The following is a 20,289-nucleotide window of genomic DNA, read 5'->3' as shown; positions in this document are numbered from 1 at the left end:
TGTTTGTGTGATGTGAATGTGTGAGTGTGAATGCTGAATGTGTTTGTGTGATCTGAATGTGTGAGTGTGAATGCTGAATGTGTGTATGTGATGTGAGTGTGAATGCTGAATGTGTTTGTGTGATGTGAGTGTGAATGCTGAATGTGTTTGTGTGATCTGAGTGTGTGAGTGTGAATGCTGAATGTGTTTGTGTGATCAGAGTGTGTGAGTGTGAATGCTGAATGTGTTTGTGTGATGTGAGTGTGAATGCTGAATGTGTTTGTGTGATCTGAGTGTGTGAGTGTGAATGCTGAATGTGTTTGTGTGATGTGAATGTGTGAGTGTGAATGCTGAATGTGTTTGTGTGATGTGAATGTGTGAGTGTGAATGCTGAATGTGTGTGTGTGATCTGAGTGTGTGAGTGTGAATGCTGAATGTGTTTGTGTGATCAGAGTGTGTGAGTGTGAATGCTGAATGTGTGTGTGTGATCTGAGTGTGTGAGTGTAAATGCTGAATGTGTTTGTGTGATGTGAATGTGTGAGTGTGAATGCTGAATGTGTGTGTGTGATCTGAGTGTGTGAGTGTGAATGCTGAATGTGTTTGTGTGATCAGAGTGTGTGAGTGTGAATGCTGAATGTGTGTGTGTGATCTGAGTGTGTGAGTGTGAATGCTGAATGTGTTTGTGTGATCAGAGTGTGTGAGTGTGAATGCTGAATGTGTTTGTGTGATCAGAGTGTGTGAGTGTGAATGCTGAATGTGTTTGTGTGAGTTCCCTGCTGTTCTTTAGTATTGAATAGCTTATTAGTGTTTGGCAACATTCCTAATTACAGCAGTGGCTCTGTTAGCCAGATAATCTAGGCTATTTATAGCAGGCTATTTGAGTGAGTGTGTGTGTGTGTGTGTGTGTGTGTGTGTGTGTGTGTGTGTGTGTGTGTGTGTGTGTGTGTGTGTGTGTGTGTGTGTGTGTGTGTGTGTGTGTGTGTGTGTGTGTGTGTGTGTGTGTGTGTGTGTGTGTGTGTGTGTGTGTGTGTGTGTGTGTTGGACAGAGAGAGAAAGACTTTTAGACTACATATTCATAGCTGTTTAACTAGCACAGGTTCCTCTAGAGACTTAGCTTGTAGTACTATCTCCCCAGAGAACACAGGCTGCACACACTCCTCTGAACTACTGTGTTCCTATTGCAGAGGGAGTGTGGAAGAGGAGCCTGTGTGGGTAGCTATCATGCAATGCCATATTCAGTACATCTGTAGGCTTGCTCCAGTTGACCTCTCTTCTCATCCTTCCTCCCACACTTTCGCCATCTCTCACCCTCTTCTCGTGTCTTTCTTCACTACTTACACTCTCTCTGCATATCTGTAAAGTTATAGGCTTTTATTGTTTAGGGTTTTAGATAATATACATTTTTTAAAGATAAAAATGGGGGAGAAATTGACCTCTGTCTCGCTCTCCCTCTCGCTCTCCCTCTCCCTCTCCCTCTCCCTCCCCCTCCCTATAGGCTGCATTCCGCACAGACCTGTCATCTCTGCTAGACCAGGTTGGCACGGGCAAAGAATCCCTGAGCTTCATGAAGCGCCGTATGAGGAGGCTGGCATCACAGTGGGGCACGGCTGCCCAGCGCCTCCACTCCAAGCTGCGCCAACGCTGGAGGGAACAGAAGAAGGTAGCGATGAGAGAGAGAGATTGAGAGTTTTGAGTTTTAATTAAATTACCTTTATTGGGTCTGGGAACCCACAACACAATAAACACTCAAACAAAACCATGGTTACACATCAATTAAAAACACAACACCAAATCTTCCTCCACAGTAACTAAACACATCAGCCTCTGAATACCCAATATGCTCATAAACAGATCAATGGTGTTAACCATTTTGTAATAGGCAAACTCAACCCTCAAACTCAAACCCAACTTCCCCTCCAGCATTCCCATCCACAGACCCCTGTCCCCGAATACTGTTCTTTTGGGTCTTCCATATTGCTAATTTAGCTGCCCCTGACACAAAATTAAGGAAAATAACTACCCTAATTCGACCAAACCTGTACTTTAGCCCAAATTTAAACTGTTGGGAAGAGAGAACCACTCACAGAGCTGAGAACCAGCTAGTGATCAGATCAATCATCCTGACCAACCTGGGACACCAAGAACAGATGTGCCAGAGTTTCAGATTCTTCCTCAACAGAATGGATCACCCTTCCTCAACAGTAGGTCCAGGTGGACCAGGTGGACCAGATGCATGTTGGTGGCTATGTCTCCATTGGAGGTCAGCTGTCCTCCTATCAATAGGCAAACACACCCGCCCACCTTGTTGATTTGACCCCTTCCAGGGAAGAAACACAGGACACTTTTACACATATTCTGTACATGGCCTTCTTTCCCACCGCCTCGAGCTCCCCTAGCTCCGGGGCATCGAAGGAAAACAGCATCCCCACGGCCTCCTCTAATGCCCCCGCCGCAGCACTGACATTCAGCGCAGGGGACATATAATCCAGACCCTCCGTCCATCGATCAGAATTGGAAGTGTCAGTAAACATACTGCCGATTGAAGTACTGGCACGGCATCACAGACCTCAGCGACGACCTTCCTCAGTAGGCGAGATGATCGGATCCCTGCTCTTTCTCCCAGCTCCTCCAACGATCTGCTCCTGCTCCGTGTCAGATGACCCAGCTTGGTACGCCCCACACTTAACAGGCATGAACGTAGGATGGCTGAACCCAGAGCGCTGGACTGGATGGCAGAGTTGTAAAAAAGGCTCTTCAAAAAGCCACATCTCTGGTGGCGTGCTGGCCACACGGGACTTGACAAAAAACTCCCCAAGCCTGCATAACAGACTCATAAAGTGTAGTGAAAGCCAGACAAATCACTCCCCTCTAGCTTTAAGAGGAAAAGATGTGCAGGCTGTTGTCGACCCAGCTAGAACCGTCACTGTACAACAGTCTCTGGGCTCCTTGAAGCCGGAAAGCCATGATCCTGGAAGAAATGTCCACCAGGCCTTGCCCACCCTCGTGCAGTAGCAGGTACAGGGCTGCAGCTTTAATCTAGTTTTGTCCCGACCAGAGGAAATTGACAAGGGTCCTCTGAAGCTCTTGCATCAACAGCCTCTGATGGCTGTAAAATCATTAGTCTGTGTGTGCCACAGGGTAGAGGCAACTAGATTATTGGCTACCAGCGCCCTTCCCCTATAAGACAGCTGAGGTAGCACTTATTTACACCTTGACAATCTGGCACACACTTTCTCCACTACACCCTCCAGTTCCTTTTCTGAAAGACATCAGAGCCTAGGAAAAAACCCAGTCTTCATCCCATCTCTGCCCCACTGAATCCCCCCTGATAACCGTGGAACGGACCCCGTCTGAAGCTGACCTGCCCACAGCAATTCGCTCTTTCCCCAATTGACTCTAGCTGAGGAGGCCCCTTCATACACATTTAAAGCATTTGAGAGAATCTTAACATCCTCAACCCCTATAATATTAACTGTCAGGTCATCTGGAGACGCAGACAGTGCTATCGTGTGACCCTTCATTACCCTTGGCACAGAGAAACCAGTATGCCTCGCCCTTAAAAACAAAGCATTGGTTCCATTGCCTGATACCCTTTGGACGGGGATGGGGCAACTCAAACCAGTCAACAGTAAACTCATCCAAGATAAAAATATATATATTTTTTTTAAACATCCCCAAACCCAAAGGCTTTCATTGTTTTGAACAAGTACTGGTGGTCCACATGGTCAAAAGCCTTTCCCGATTCAAATCCACACATCAGACAGTTTACAAATGTCTAAAACATATTTTATTAGAAACAGGTTATCAACAATAGAGTAACTGTCAGATACTCTTTCAACCTGTTTGAGAGACATTTACATATGTTTCTTGATTCCGCACACAGCAATGCAACAGGTCGCCAATTTTTTAGAAGAGCCAAATCCCCCTTTTTTTGGCAACAATGAATGCACAGCACGTTGCCAGGATACAGGAAGAGAACCCTCATGAAAATATCCACACACCACTTCATAAAAATCCCCCCCAATAGACCCCCAAAAGTCAGATGGTAAACCATCAATGCCAGAGGCTCGGCCTGATGAAAGCTGTATAACTGCTGTAGACAGCTCCTTCAGAGTAATGTCAGAGTCCAAAGCAGCTCTCTGCTCAGGGCCCAATTGAGAAAGTCCATGTAACAACTGTTCAGCTCACAGAGAATCACAATCCTCCGCCTTATAGAGGGCAGAGTAGAAATCTACGGCATGTTGGCGCATTTCACTGTCATCCGTGGTCACCTACCGTTCAGGGGGACGAAGGCAATACGCTCTGTAACCTCATTAGGAGCATAAACATTTTTCTTTTAAACACAAAATCTGTCACGAGCGTCATCGTGAAAATGATCGGACCAAGGTGCAGTGTGGTGAGTGTACATTCTTTATTTTTTAAACGTCGCCAACAAAACAACAAACAACAAAAACTAACGTGAAGCTCTGTAAGGCTATACATGCATTAAACGAAGACAACAACCCACAAATGAGAAAAGGAAAAAAGGCTGCCTAAGTATGATTCCCAATCAGAGACAACGATAGACAGCTGTCCCTGATTGAGAATCATACCCGGCCAAAAACAAAGAACCAGAAAGCATAGACTTTCCCACCCGAGTCACACCCTGACCAAACAAAGATAGAGGATAAAAGGATCTCTACGGTCAGGGCGTAACAAGAAAAACATAACATCCACCTTGACCAATAAAACCCGACCCATGACAATCTTTGTTGTAGATACCACAGCCACCGCTAAGCCTGAGGAAAACTAAATTGCCACCCCAGCACTGAAATGTGTACCATAACTGAGTAAATGCTGCCCTCCCACCACATACCTCAGTCAACCTCATTAGCCTCATCACTATGTGTCTCCAGTAGAAAAACTACATGAAGCCTTTTCTGTTTTATTACTTCTAATACCCAAGCCCTCTTATTCCTGTCCCTTCCCCCATTAATATTGAGAGAACCGACCCTTAGTACCTCCATGTTGAAAGGAAAAGCAGAAGACACCACAGAGAAACCTGACAAAGAGAAAAAAACACACCCTATGAGGCATGAGCATCATCCGTTTTAATTTTCTCTTAACCGTACCACGTTTCCCACTACCTTTTGCTGCCGTGACAGCAGTAACACATTTCCTCAAGGGAAAAAGCTTCTTCACACTCAACTTGTCTAACCCCACTGTCTTCTGTAACACCACAGCTGATCTCACAAACTCATCAACACCAACAACAAAAAAATGGCCAATTTCACAGATTTCCCAAAAGTCTCTGCTCCAGGAACCCATTTATCTCCTCTAGATTATAAATTGAGTCGTCGCCAGCTGCTATCATATCAAGAGAGATATCCATATCCTTCTCCTGATCCTCCTCAACTGCAGCCACATCCCTCTCAACACTCCCCACTTGCACCCCATCACTCGTACCAGGCATCTCCTCTACTACCTGGGAGACTAGCTCCACATGAACCCCCTCCTGTACCCCATCACTCGTACCAGGCATCTCCTCTACTACCTGGGAGACTAGCTCCACATGAACCCCCTCCTGTACCGCATCACTCGTACTGGGCATCTCCTCACCAGTCTGAGAAAATGGCTCCCCAGGTCTGACTTTACCTCCTACAACCATCCACTCTTCTTTAAGAAGTATGCCATGCTCAACCATCTGATCTACAAGACACTCTTCTTTAAGAAATACACCATGCTCAACCATCTGATCTACAAGACACTCTTCTTTAAGAAGTACGCCATGCTCAACCATCCGATCAACAAGACACTCTTCTTTAAGAAGTACGCCATGCTCAACCATCCGATCAACAAGACACTCTTCTTTAAGAAGTACGCCATGCTCAACCATCAGATCAACAAGACACTCTTCTTTAAGAAGTACGCCATGCTCAACCATCCAATCAACAAGACACTCTTCTTTAAGAAGTACACCATGCTCAACCATACGATCTACAAGACACTCTTCTTTAAGAAGTACACCATGCTCAACCATCCGATCAACAAGACACTCTTCTTTAAGAAGTACACCATGCTCAACCATCCGATCAACAAGACACTCTTCTTTAAGAAGTACACCATGCTCAACCATCCGATCAACAAGACACTCTTCTTTAAGAAATACGCCATGCTCAACCATCCGATCAACAAGACACTCTTCTTTAAGAAGTACACCATGCTCAACCATCCGATCAACAAGACACTCTTCTTTAAGAAGTACACCATGCTCAACCATACTATCTACAAGACACTCTTCTTTAAGAAGTACACCATGCTCAACCATCTGATCAACAAGACACTCTTCTTTAAGAAGTACACCATGCTCAACCATACTATCTACAAGACACTCTTCTTTAAGAAGTACGCCATGCTCAACCATCTGATCTACAAGACACTCTTCTTTAAGAAGTACGTCATGCTCAACCATCCGATCAACAAGACACTCTTCTTTAAGAAGTACGCCATGCTCAACCATCCGATCAACAAGACACTCTTCTTTAAGAAGTACGCCATGCTCAACCATCCGATCAACAAGACACTCTTCTTTAAGAAGTACGCCATGCTCAACCATCCGATCAACAAGACACTCTTCTTTAAGAAGTACGCCATGCTCAACCATCCGATCAACAAGACACTCTTCTTTAAGAAGTACGCCATGCTCAACCATCCGATCAACAAGACACTCTTCTTTAAGAAGTACGCCATGCTCAACCAACCGATCAACAAGACACTCTTCTTTAAGAAGTACGCCATGCTCAACCATCCGATCAACAAGACACTCTTCTCTTAGTCCGCCCCATCCCGGATCCGGGATCGTGACTACAGCCTCAAGCTCATTACCATAACGCAAAATTAGCGATTTCTGAAAATGGCAAATTAAATGAAATAAATATGCCTATCCTCAAGCGTATCCTTTTCTTAACAATCCTGTCGTCTCAGATTTTCAAAATATGCTTTAGAACCAGAGAAAATCAATAATTTGTGTAAGAGTGGTGATAGCTAGCTTAGCATTTAGCGTTAGCATTTAGCACGCAACATTCACAAAAACCAGCAAAGGGATCAAATAAAATAATTTACCTTTGAAGAACTTCAGATGTTTCAATGAGGAGACTCTCAGTTACATAGCAGATGTCCAGTTTTTCCTGAAAGATGCTTGTGTAGGACACAACGTTCCGTTTGTTACTATGCATTTGGCTACCGAAACTAACCGAAAATTCAGTCACCTAAACGTCAAACTTTTTCCGAATTAACTCCATAATATCGACTGAAACATGGAAAACGTTGTTTGAATCAATCCTCAAGGTGTTTTGTCATATATCTCTTCATTGAAATCCCTTCCCTGGAAGCGTGCATTCTTCTCTGATTCGGATGGAAAAATACTGGTACCTGACTTTTGCGCACCAATTTCCACGCAGACACCGTGCGGGACACTTGGTAATTGTAGGCTCTTATGGTCAATCTTCCAATGATATGCCTACAAATACGTCACAATGCTGCAGACACCTGGGGGAAACGATAGGAAGTGTCCGTTCATTCCTGTCGCATTCACAGCCATATAAGGAGATCATGGAAAACGTGCCTCCAGAAATCCTGTTGATTTCCTGGTCACTCAAACATCTTGGTTTTGCCTGTAGATTTTGTTCTATGGCACTCACAGTGAAAATCTTTGCAGTTCTGGAAACGTCAGAGTGTCTTCTTTCCAAAACTATCAATTCCAAGCATAGTCGAGCATCTTTTCGTGACAAAATATTGCGCTTAAAACGGGCATGTCTTTTTATCCAAAAATGAAATACTGCCCCTAGAGTCTTAACAGGTTAAGAAATACCACCACCGCTTGTTATTGACTTTGCTTGTTGCCATGTTAAGTCAGGGAATTCAGTTTTTGCAAATGGAAGAAAGAAGGTACATGAAAGAAAGAGTGAAAGTGAGTTCTCCCTTTACCTTCCCCCGTGTCACCACCTTCAATGAATGCAGTTTGCTCTATTATTGTGTCATGCACACTGAGCAACATGATTAAGTAAAGAGTGAAGGTAAACAAAAGTGAAAGGGAGAGAGAGGGAGTGGTGAGAGAAGGGGTAGAGAGAGAGAGGGGAGGACCGGAGAAAGCGAAAGATGGCGCGTACAAGAGGAACAATACAACAGGCCCTTATCCTTCACTCCTCACATCTTGTCTCTGCCCGCTTCTCTCTCTAAAATAAGCCAACAGGCCTCAGATGGGCGTCCATCCACACAGAGCCTCCACAGTATTGATTAATGGAGCCGTCTTGTGCCTCAAATGCATGACTTGGATTTGTTGTTTTAGATCGGTCCTCTCCTCCTCTCTCTGACTATGAGATACTGTGCTATCTCTACACCAGATGTTTCAGTGCTTTAACTGCAGTTTTAGTGCGCTGGACCAACGCTGTTTATCATGGCGTAATTGGTAGACAGAGGCTGCTGTGTGTGCTGATTAATACTGATAGGGGATCAGTGTACAGCCACTTGATGGAGTGCTTAATATGTGGATAATATCTGATCCCAGATCAGGTGTTGACTGTCATTCTCTGGTATGCTTGTGTGTCTACCCCACCAGTAGACGACATTTCAGGAACTAAAGAACTAAATAATAAAACACTTGGGAGTCCTCTTAATTGAGCAAAAGCAGCCTGCCACCGTTTAACTCTGACCCCTGTGCTTCCTACCTTTTCCTCCATCCTGCTCTTCCTCCTTCTCTGCCTCTTGTCTTTGGCTCTCTCGACTGATGCAATCCCAATTTAGTATTCCTCTCCACTTTTTAACCTTCCAAAATGTTCTGGGGATTAAATTCTATTTCCCTTGATTGAGTTTGTTTGGTTTGTTTATTGTGTATGCTCTGGGAAAAGGAATAACTTCCTGGAGCGGAGAGAGACAGAAAGGGAGTAAGGGAGAGAGATAGAGAGAGCGATAGGGAGAGAGATAGAGAGAGTGATAGGGAGAGAGATAGAGAGAGTGATAGGGAGAGAGATAGAGAGAGTGATAGGGAGAGAGATAGAGAAAGCGATAGGGAGAGAGATAGAGAGAGCGATAGGGAGAGAGATAGAGAGAGCGATAGGGAGAGAGATAAAGAGAGCGATAGGGAGAGAGATAGAGAGAGCGATAGGGAGAGAGATAGAGAGAGCGATAGGGAGAGAGATAGAGAGAGCGATAGGGAGAGAGATAAAGAGAGCGATAGGGAGAGAGATAGAGAGAGTGATAGGGAGAGAGATAGAGAAAGCGATAGGGAGAGAGATAGAGAGAGTGATAGGGAGAGAGATAGAGAGAGCGATAGGGAGAGGGAAGGAGAGAGAGACAAAGGGAGAGGGAAGGAGAGAGAGACAAAGGGAGAGGGAAGGAGAGAGAGACAAAGGGAGAGGGAAGGAGAGAGAGACAAAGGGAGAGGGAAGGAGAGAGAGACAAAGGGAGAGGGAAGGAGAGAGAGACAAAGGGATATATTATTATTATTAGATAGAGAGAGAGAGACAAAGGGAGAGGGAGAGAGATAGAGAAAGCAATAGGGAGAGAGATAGAGAAAGGAGAGAGAGACAAAGGGATAGGGAGAGAGATAGAGAGAGTGATAGGACAAAGAGAGAAGATAGAGACAAAGGGAGAGGGAAGGAGAGAGAAACAAAGGGAAGGAGAGAGAGACAAAGGGAGAGGGAAGGAGAGAGAGACAAAGGGAGAGGGAGGGAAGGAGGGAGAGAGAAATGAGAGAGAGACAAAGGGAGAGGGAAGGAGGAGAGACAAAGGGAGAGGGAAGGAGAGAGAGACAAAGGGAGAGGGAAGGAGAGAGAGACAAAGGGAGAGGGAAGGAGAGAGAGACAAAGGAAGAGGGAAGGAGAGAGAGACAAAGGGAGAGGGAAGGAGAGAGACAGAGAGAGAATAACCATTATTTCACCTGTCGGTGGCAGAAACAGGGACAGGGAAGGGATCCCAGGAGAGCATGGCATAGAGGAGTCTTTGTCTGTGTGTGTCTTGTGTGCACCGTTTTACATTTTCTATAATATATGCCACTCAACAGAGGCTGTTATCCAGAGAGACTTACAGTGCAGTGAGTTCATACTGAGTGCATATAGTTCTAGTTCATGTATGTGATCCCTGAGGGAATTGAACCGACTACCTTTGGAAAGAGTGGGGTTTCAAAAAGTTCCATTCCTGCTCTGTCGAACCTCTAGAGAGTGTGTGTGTGTGTGTGTGTGTGTGTGTGTGTGTGTGTGTGTGTGTGTGTGTGTGTGTGTGTGTGTGTGTGTGTGTGTGTGTGTGTGTGTGTGTGTGTGTGTGTGTGTGTGTGTGTGTGTGTGTGTGTGTGTGTGTGTGTGTGTGTGCGCCACTCAACAGAGGCTATTATCCAGAGAAACTTACAGTGCAGTGAGTGCATATGTCTCTAGTTCATGTTTATGAATAGTAAACAAACATTTGACCAACTGTGGACATTTTGTTGGTCCCCACAAGGTCAAATGCTGTCTCTGGGTGGTTTAGGGTTAAGGGTTATTGTTAGGAGCTAGGGTTAGTTTTATTGTTACGGTTAGGAGCTAGAGTTAGATTTAGCGTTAGGTTTAAGATTAGGTTCCCCGTTCCGCTAGCGGAACCCCTCGCCAACAGCCAATGAAATTGCAGGGCGCCAAATTCAATCAACAGAAATCTCATAATTCAAATTTTTCAAACATACAAGTATTAGACACCATTTTAAAGATACAATTCTCCTTATTCCAACCACAGTGTCCGATTTCAAAAAAGCTTTTTGGCGAAAGCTGAACATATCATTATGTTAGATCAGGAACTAGTCACAGAAAGCATACAGTGATTTACATACAGTAAAATTCATCACTAACCTTTGATACTCTTCATCAGATGACACTCCCGGGACAACATGTTACACAATACATGTATGTTTTGTTCGATCAAGTTCATATTAATATCCAAAAACCACAGTTTACATTTGGCTTTGCCTACAAAACATCCCGTGAATTTGCACAGAGCCACATATATTTACAGAAATACTCATAATAAACATTGATAAAAGATACAAGTGTTATTCACAGATTTAAAGATATACTTCTCCTTAATGCAATCGCCTTGTCAGACTTTTAAAAAAACTTTACGGAAAAAGCAAACCATGCAATAATCTGAGAATGTAGCTCAGAGACCAACACAACCCCAAAATATATCCGCCATGTTGGAGTCAACATAAGTCAGAAATAGCATTATAAATATTCACTTACCTTTGATGATCTTCATCAGAATGCACTCCCAGGAATCCCAGTTCCACAATAAATGTTTGATTTGTTCCATAAAGTCCATCATTTATGTCCAAATTGTTATGCAGGTGAGTGAGGACCCAAAAGCGATATAACAGAAACAGAGTCCTTTAATGTCCAAACAGGGAAAACATAAATCCTCAATCATTACAGGGGAAGTCCAAACAGGGAAAACACAAATCCTCTAGTTTAACAGGAGAGTCCCCCTTCTAGTTGTTGAGGAGAGTTGCAGGGCTAGCGGCAACAGACTGCAGGTCCCTTCGGGTAGGCGCGGGCCGTAGCGGATAGAGACACCTGCTCACACGTAGTATCTGATGACGAGGCAGAATACAACAGGACGGAACAAAGGCGACGCAAACAAGAATCCGACAAGGACAGAAGCAGAAACAGAGAGAGAAATAGAATCTTTAATCAGAGGGCAAAATAGGGGACAGGTGTGAAAGAGTAAACGAGGTCGTTAGGAGAATGAGGAAATGCTGGAAGCAGGAACGGAACGAAAGAGAGAGAGAGGGATAAAGAGAGAGAAAGAAACCTAATACGACCAGCAGGGGGAAACGAAGAGAAGAGAAAGCACAGGGACAAGACATGACAATACAATACATGACACAAATAACTACTTTTGGTTTGCGCGTTCAGTACACAATCTAAACTCACGACGCGCGGGCAGGTCCAGGCAAATGTTCAGACGAAAAGTCATATTACAGTTCATAGAAAATGTCAAACGAAGTATAGAATCAATCTTTAGGATGTTTTTAACATAAATCTTCAATAATGTTCCAACCGGAGAATTCCTTTTGTCTTCAGAAATGCAATGGAACGCAAGCTACCTCTCATGTGAATGCGCGTGACCAGCTCGTGGCACCCTGCCCGACCACTGACTCAATCCCATCTCATTCCCACCTCCTTTATAGTAGAAGCATCAAACAAGTTTCTAAAGACTGTTGACATCTAGTGGAAGCCGTAGGAAGTGCAAAATGACCCCATAGACACCGTGTATTCGATAGGCCAAGAGTTCAAAAACTACAAACCTCAGATTTCCTACTCATTCACTCACACATAAAACACTACGTTTAAACTCATTCACTCACACATAAAACACTATGTTTAGACTCACACACTTAAAACACTAAGTTTAGACTCTCTCACACACACACATACATACACACACACACACACAAACACACACACACTTAAAACACAAAGTTTAGAATTACACACACATTTAAAATACGAAGTTTAGACTCATTCACTCACACATAAAACACTACGTTTAAACTCATTCACTCACACATAAAACACTATGTTTAGACTCACACACTGACACACTGACACACACGTTCAACACCTCCATTAGTTTAGACACTCACACACTGCGACACACACTTCATTTGACACACACGCACCCATACACACACCCATCAAGGTCACCGACTTGTCAGTGATACACATCGGCCGCAGAGCCAGACTGGTACGCAGTGCTGTTCCCCTATGTCCTCCCTCTGCGGCTTCGCAGATGTCTTATCTTCCTCACACTGCGCTCCACTCCACCACTCTGTGCGCGTGTGTGTGCCTGTTCAATCTCACTCCAAAGTTCCTATCAGCAATAGACATTCTCTTTGCCAGTCCTACAGTCACTTTATCACTATTAGAGACTATAACAATTATATTGTAGCAGTGACACTGGGAGGGGGAGTTGAATTTAACACCATAGAAGGTGTAGCAGTATGTGTAGGTGGTAAGATAGTGTGTAAGCGGTACAGGGAAGCAGGTAGGCGAGTTGAAGATAAGGTGTTCTCTGTTCTGTCACCGTCTGTTTCGTAGCTGTCTTTCCCTCTGGATCTATTGTGGTTTCCTGTTGCAGAGAGTGTTCTTCCTGCTTCCTTCCTCGGGTTCTTTTGCTGTTAGAGGGAGAAACAGACGCATGGATGCACAAATGTTCACACATACACAGACAGAGACCCTCAGGGAGTGGCAGAAGTCCACTGTATAAACAGATACCTCCGTATGCGTGTTCAGACTCCTTAGGGAGTCAGGGGGGTCTCTGTGTGCGTATGCATGCAGGCACGTACAGTATGTGTAAAACGTGTCATCGGATCTTGCGCCTCGATCACACCAATAGCGTCATTGTGCAAAATGGTACGCGGCATCATCTGGATATGTGTCGCAACAAAAGTTCAACATTCGCCTTCTGCTACCATTTCTGTCAAGTCGTCTACGCACACACGTTTGACGCATACGTTTGATAAATCCAACGTTATGCACCACACAGAACGCCCTGCAACTGCCTCCTGCAGTCCTACAACCTACTTCAAGGTTAAATATCAAGGTTACATTTCCAACATCATTCCAGTGTGTTTCATAAAGCTGCCTCCTATTTATACTTCAGTGGAGGGGAATTCACTTTGGAAATTGAGATGAATGCTACCCATTAGCTAAAAGACAAATCCCCTTTTTCTACAGTACCACACCAGCACTACCAGAGCCAACCCAATAGGTTCCTCACTCAGCAATAGAGTGCTGTCTCCAGCGTTCCCGCCACACTAGTGTTTCTGCATTAGTCCGTGGTTGCCAGATCGGTTTGATATCCTCCTTTTTGGCCAAAGGCATTCTCAGGGCTGAAGTCATCTGCCATCTGCCACCCAAACTGTAATTTAATTGCACTTAACTTTTTTATGAAGCACAAGTTTAACATAGAAAGCTTATTAAATCAGTGTGATGTTTCATTTCATACCAGTCGCGTATTCGCTGGCCCTTGATTCGCTCGACTATGCATCCCATAGACACTCTCTCGACACACACACACCCACACACTCAGACACACACTCATATAGGGGCTTCGAAGCCAGCATAGATGAGACATGGAGAACTGGTATGAGCTGGTTTTGAGGTTTGTCTATGGCAGGGATGTTTCTATGGGTCTGTGTATTACTGTGTGTCTATTTCAGAATCTATTTCTATCTCCTGTCCTTGAGGGCCGCTTTGTGTAACTGTTTTCATCCTAATTACTTTCTAATAACAGACTACTTTTTAATTCGACCTGGGCGTCCAGGAGTGTGAAATCGTTTGCTTATTAATGAGACAAATCAATCTCATCAGGATCATTAATTCCACTCTTTTGAATTCCGTTCCCTCCGTCCTGGCGCTCATACAATCTGACGGGAGATGGCTAGAGGAGGAGGAGCAGGAGGAGGAGGAGGAGGAGGAGGAGGAGGAGGAGGAGGAGGAGAAGTGGTGGTGTGTGCCAGTGTTGTTGTTTAGCATCCTGCCAGCCGCTGACTATGACTTTTAGCGCATAATTAGACAGTGACTCAGGCGTCACACACAGGACAGAGAGAGAGGGGGAGAGAGAGGGGGAGAGAGAGAGACAGAGAGAGAGGAAAAGGGAGGATGAAAGGGGTGGCAGAGAGAGAGAGAGAGAGAGAGAGAGAGAGAGAGAGAGAGAGAGAGAGAGTTTGAGTTTTTATAAAACCTTTATTTTTTACTCAAGTGTTAACATAAAAACAAATGACACACTGCCCTTTCAGAAATGAAAAAACAAATGTAATTCCTAAATAAAAATAAATACATAACATATACATTCAACTTATTTCATCGGCAAAAAATAATTTCCCCTCTTCTACAAAACAAAGCGCTCTTTCGTAGGCCCACTTCTCCTCAAATAATAGGAGATCTTTTACAGCTGAAAAGAACTCAAAATCTACTTTTATTCTTGCTTTTACTAATCCTTTAAAAACACATCTTACATCCTGCCCATATCCCGTTTCTATCTTGTGTTTTCTACTCAGAAAAATTGACATCTTAGCTTGTCCCAAAATAAAATTTAACATTTGACATTTTCTTTTCTGTTGTTTACTATATTGAAACCCCAAAATAAAAACCGTGTTATTGAAAAATTCCCTACAGCTTTAAACAAAGATTCCAGCATTTCCAATAGAGGTTTTATCCTCTCACACTCCATAAAACAGTGAAAAATGGTTTCTCTTATATTACAAAAAGGACATCCATCTCTAACATCTGAATTAATAACAGATACAAAAGCATTAACTGCAATGATGCCATGTAAAACCCTCCATTGCATATCTCCAGTACCCTTTTGTAACGGTGGTTTGTACAGTGCTCTCCATGCTGGCTTTACCTTGTCATCAATGCCCAATTTTACCCTCCATGGAGTGTCTTTTCTATTTTTCAATTTATCTTTATTCAACACCTTGACACACCCCCTATACAAGTCCTTCCCATTCACCTCATCCAAACCCACCTCCTCCAACCCTCTCAAATCCAGCAATAACGCCTTTCTTTCTGACTCTGGGATATTTGGTGTAATCCCTAGTCTTGGAAATGAGACGTCTTCATCTTGTACCTTCTTCTTGTGACTACTAAGCATACCCCATTCTTCCGCTGACAGAGCCTTCCTACAGCTCCCCAGCATTTGTCCGACAATCCTTTCCGACCTCATCCCCAAATGTTCTGCCACCCGTCTTCCATCCATTAAGGCGGGCCCAGCTATGGCCATTAACTGTCTTAAGGTGATGATTTTCCCCTTCACCAGAATCTTGGAGAAATGTGGAACAGCTGCAGTTGTACAATCCAGTCTTGCCCCATACACCAGAGGTTCCTCCAACAGCCAATGCACTGACTCCGCTGAAGTTCGTCTGGACACCTTCATTATGCTCCATACTCTGAGAAGTCCTCTGTAAAACGGAGGTACTCTCTCCCTAGAAATCTGGCTACTATCAACCAGAAATAAAGCCTTCTTTAAACCTAATCCTCCAACCCGTTGTAATATAAGACCTGCCACCCCTCTCCACACCACATTTTCCGGTCCATAAAGCAACCTTTGAATAAACTGAAACCGGAAAGCAGCAGCCCTACTAGCAAGATGTACAAGACCTTGTCCCCCTCTTCTTTTGACAAATACAAAACACTTTGTGGAACCCAGTGATATTTATCCCAAAAGAAATCCACAATAATTGCCTGTATCTTAGCCAGAAGGCCAGATGGTGGTTCTAAAACTGACAACCGATGCCACAGTGCAGATGCAATCACATTGTTAACTATAATAGTGCGCCCCCTATATGACATACGAGATAGTAACCAACGCCATCTCCTCATCCTCCCTTCCACCATTTCAACCACCCCACTCCAATTTTTTTCCATAGTCCCCTCATCTCCTAAGTACACTCCAAGATACTTAAAACCTCCCTTACACCATTCTAGCCCCCCTGGCAAAGCCATGATCCCTCCAGACCATTCTCCAATCTGTAACGCACAACTCTTTTCCCAATTTACCTTTGCAGAGGATATTCCCTAAAACGATCAACAATTAGACTCAAGCTATCCACCTCCGCTTGATTTTTCACTAGCACAACTACATCATCAGCATAGGCTGAGAGACGAATAGGAGGAATATCCTCTGAAAAGCACACCCCTGCAATGCGACTTCTAATGCTATTTAGTAGTGGCTCTATAGCAATGGCATATAACATTCCTGACATAGAACATCCCTGCCTAATACCTCTACACACTTTAAAAGGAGCACTCAAACCACCGTTAACTTTCAATACACTTTCAATGTCACCATATATCACCTTGATCATGGCAATAAAACCAGAGCTGAACCCAAACGCCTCAAGCGTGTGCCATAAGTATTGATGTTCAACTCGGTCAAATGCCTTTTCCTGATCAATTGAAATTAGACCAGCATCCAACCCAATATCCCTAGAGACGTCCAAAAAATCACGAATCAGAGAAATGTTATCCCCTATCTGCCTGCCAGGAACACAGTAGGACTGATCCGTATGTATGATTTGCCCCATCACCTCCCTCAGCCTGTTGGACAAAGCTTTTGACAATATCTTATAATCAGTGCACAATAAAGCCACCGGCCTCCAGTTCTTCACCTCCCTTGGGTCACCCTTTTTGGGCAGTAGGGTGAGGACAGCCCTTCTGCAGCTTATTGGTAGTAACCCTCCGGTTAAACTATCATTAGCTACTTCTAACCAATCCTCTCCCAACATAGCCCAAAAGACTTAAAAAGTCAACGGGAAGCCCATCAATGCCTGGTGCCCTTCCATTTTCCATGCCTTTTAATGCAGTGTATAAATCCTGCAAAGACAATGGTTGCTCAAGCTCAACCTGAACTTCTGCAGCCACCTTTGGGAGCCCATCAAAGAACTGCTGTGTCACTGTTTTGTCCTCTTTGTACTCACATTTGTAGAGCTCAGCGTAGAACTCTACTGCCCTCTTTCTAATTTCACTAGGGCTAGTGAGCTCTTGTCCAACAGCTGATTTGAGACAATGAATAATTTTTCTTTGTCCATTCTTTTTCTCTAAACCAAAGAAAAATTTGGATGAGGCATCCATTTCAGATATTCCCTGAAATTTACTTCTCACCAGTGCCCCCTGTGCTCTGATACCCAGCAGGTCTGCCAATGCAGCTTTTCTCCTCTTGATGGCCTGAGTATGGCCTCGATCTCCTGTGGTCTCAACCAATGTCATGAGTTCCACTATTTCAATCTCTAGGGCTTTCATTGATCTGGTGATATCTTTAGTGACATTCCTCGTGTATTGATTACAAAATTGTTGAATCTGGATTTTCCCTATATCCCACCACTGTTGAATGGATACAAAACTGGCTTTTGAGATCTCCACCTCTCCCAAAAAAAACTGAAACAGTTTCTGAAGTGAGCATCACTCAATAAAGTTATATTAAAATGCCAGTATGCGCTTTTGGGTTTTACATCGTTAATGAACACCACCTCTGTTATTAAACAATGATCAGAAAACCCCACTGGAGTTATCACACTTGATTTACAGACCTGAGATTGATGCTCAAAAACATAAAACCTATCTAACCTGGCCATAGAGATGATGTTCTCTCTCACATGCGCCCAGGTGTACTGCCTTGTTCCTCCATGTTGACTCCGCCAAATATCACACAATTCATTTGTTACAATGAGGCGTTTTAAAAACATCCTTGAGGCTATATGAGGTTCTTGGTGATTTCTATCTAAATCACTAACTGTGCAGTTAAAATCCCCAGCAATAAACAAATAATAATCTTCTTTGTTACATTTCTCAATGGTATTTGATAGTGTCTCTAAAAAACATACCCTCTCAACTGTCATCACTGGGGCATATACATTTATCAGACACATAGTGATGTTTTCATACCTTGCTCTAACTTTTAATAACCTCCCCTCAACTACCTCTTCAACCTCATATGACAACGGCAAAAACCCTTTTGAGAACAAGATAACCACACCCCCACTTTTTGAGTTTTTATGACTACACACCACTGTCCCCCCCACTCCTGTTGCCACATAACTTCATTTTCCAAATTACTATGCGTTTCTTGTAAAAAAATTATGTCACTTCCCTTTCCCCTAATTAACTCATACACCATGGCTCTTTTTTTTACATCTCTTGCCCCATTTACGTTTAAAGAAGAAATCTTAAAACTGCTCATGGATAAAAAAATATATATACAGAGGACGATCCAGCCACCACATCTCTTTACAGAGTTAAGACTGCAACTGAACTCTTTCATTTTCTTTAGAATTTACATCACTTATCACTCTTGTGACCACTTTCTTGAGTCTAGCAATTTCAGGGGTTTTCAAACTTCCGCCTGTAATTTTTGACATCAGAAATTTTGCTGATTCAATAAACAATTCACGTTCAGGGAAAAAATCAGTTACATTGTAATCTTGCATATATTTCTTCCCTTTTGTCAACTTCAAAAATTGACGTATCCTCTCGATCCCATACCTCCCTTCCACCCCATTTATCTCACTATATTGTTGTGACGCGTCAGATGACTCACTCTCACTATCCTCCCCAGAAGAATACTCCACCATCTCTACACCTTGTTCATCTTCAATTGATTTATTAAACTCTACCTTTCTCTTAGAATTAGACCCTTCACCACCCCTTACATTCTTCCTTTTACTCCTCGGTATTTTGAAAACATCCGCTTCCTTTTCCGTTATTTCAATCTCCTCTTGACCTCCAATTTCATTTTCCAGCACCACCTCAGCGACGGCAGTCGCAATCTCGCCTACTGTTTCCCCTCCCTCTTTGTTCTGATCTACCACAATTGCCCCCGTATCCACACTGCCTTCCTCTCCTGCTTTTCCAACCACATCTGCCCACCTTCTCTCTTCTCCTGTACCCTTAGCATGTTCATCCCTTCGCGGTGGTGCGTTAGTTGTACTCGCACTAAAACTACTACCAGGCTCAGCGCGCTCATTTTCGGGACAATTACGCACCAAATGCCCCTCTCTTCCACAGCCAAAGCATTTCATTGATTCAGTAGATGCATAGAAGACATAATCAAATCCATCAATCTTAAAGCTAAACGCTAAATCCAGTTCATCTCCTTCCTTTTTAAAATCATATGCACTTGTCTCCTATGAGACACGACATGTTTCAACAACGGAGATTTGCATCCAAAAGGAACTTTCTTTATTGTAGACACTATTTGACCATGGCGCGATAACTCTCGCCATAACACTTCATCTCTAACAAATGGTGGCACGTTAGAAAGCATGACTTTCTTCGCCGGATTCATAAGCGGAAATACCGACGTCTGTGTTTCTCTCAACACGACACCCATCTCAACTATTCTATTCACCTTTTCAATTGAATCTAAGAATATCACTACAGCGCTATTCATCCTTGAGGCTGATTTGATGCTATCATACCCAATGATAGCACCCACAGCCAAGCTACATTCTTCCACTGAACACCCTGTCGCAGCAGGAATCTTTACTCCATGCCTCCGACTAAGTTTTTCAAACTCTCCATTTCCACGAGTGGCCATAACAACCAGCCCCACCCGCTGGTTGTGCCCTCGCGAAAAACCAACCTCAAAGATCCCACCACCCCTATACGTGCTTAGTGATAGTTTAAACAAGATACCCTTAAAACAACTAACCTAATCAATATATATATATACATACAACAACCCGATAGAGTGAAAAAGAAAAACCATTCGCTCTCACAATCACTCCTGCTTGACGACTCACTCCCA

General features: G+C 43.6%; 1 protein-coding gene across 5 annotated transcripts in view; it reads left to right on the top strand.

The window, feature by feature from the left end:
* LOC124004050 (alpha-1,6-mannosylglycoprotein 6-beta-N-acetylglucosaminyltransferase B-like) overlaps nucleotides 1-20,289 on the top strand; it is a 229,084-nt gene that overhangs the window by 91,957 nt on the left and 116,838 nt on the right. For all 5 annotated transcript variants that reach the window (XM_046312803.1, XM_046312801.1, XM_046312800.1 and 2 more), the window contains one exon: nucleotides 1,475-1,639. In XM_046312803.1, coding sequence (XP_046168759.1) covers nucleotides 1,475-1,639 — 165 coding nt within the window. The remainder of the gene's footprint in view (nucleotides 1-1,474; nucleotides 1,640-20,289) is intronic.

The sequence above is a fragment of the Oncorhynchus gorbuscha genome, linkage group LG18 (genome assembly GCF_021184085.1).
Source record: "Oncorhynchus gorbuscha isolate QuinsamMale2020 ecotype Even-year linkage group LG18, OgorEven_v1.0, whole genome shotgun sequence".
Lineage (NCBI taxonomy): Eukaryota > Metazoa > Chordata > Actinopteri > Salmoniformes > Salmonidae > Oncorhynchus > Oncorhynchus gorbuscha.
Note: the sequence above shows the minus strand (reverse complement) of the source record. Positions and strands in the feature narration are given on the sequence as shown.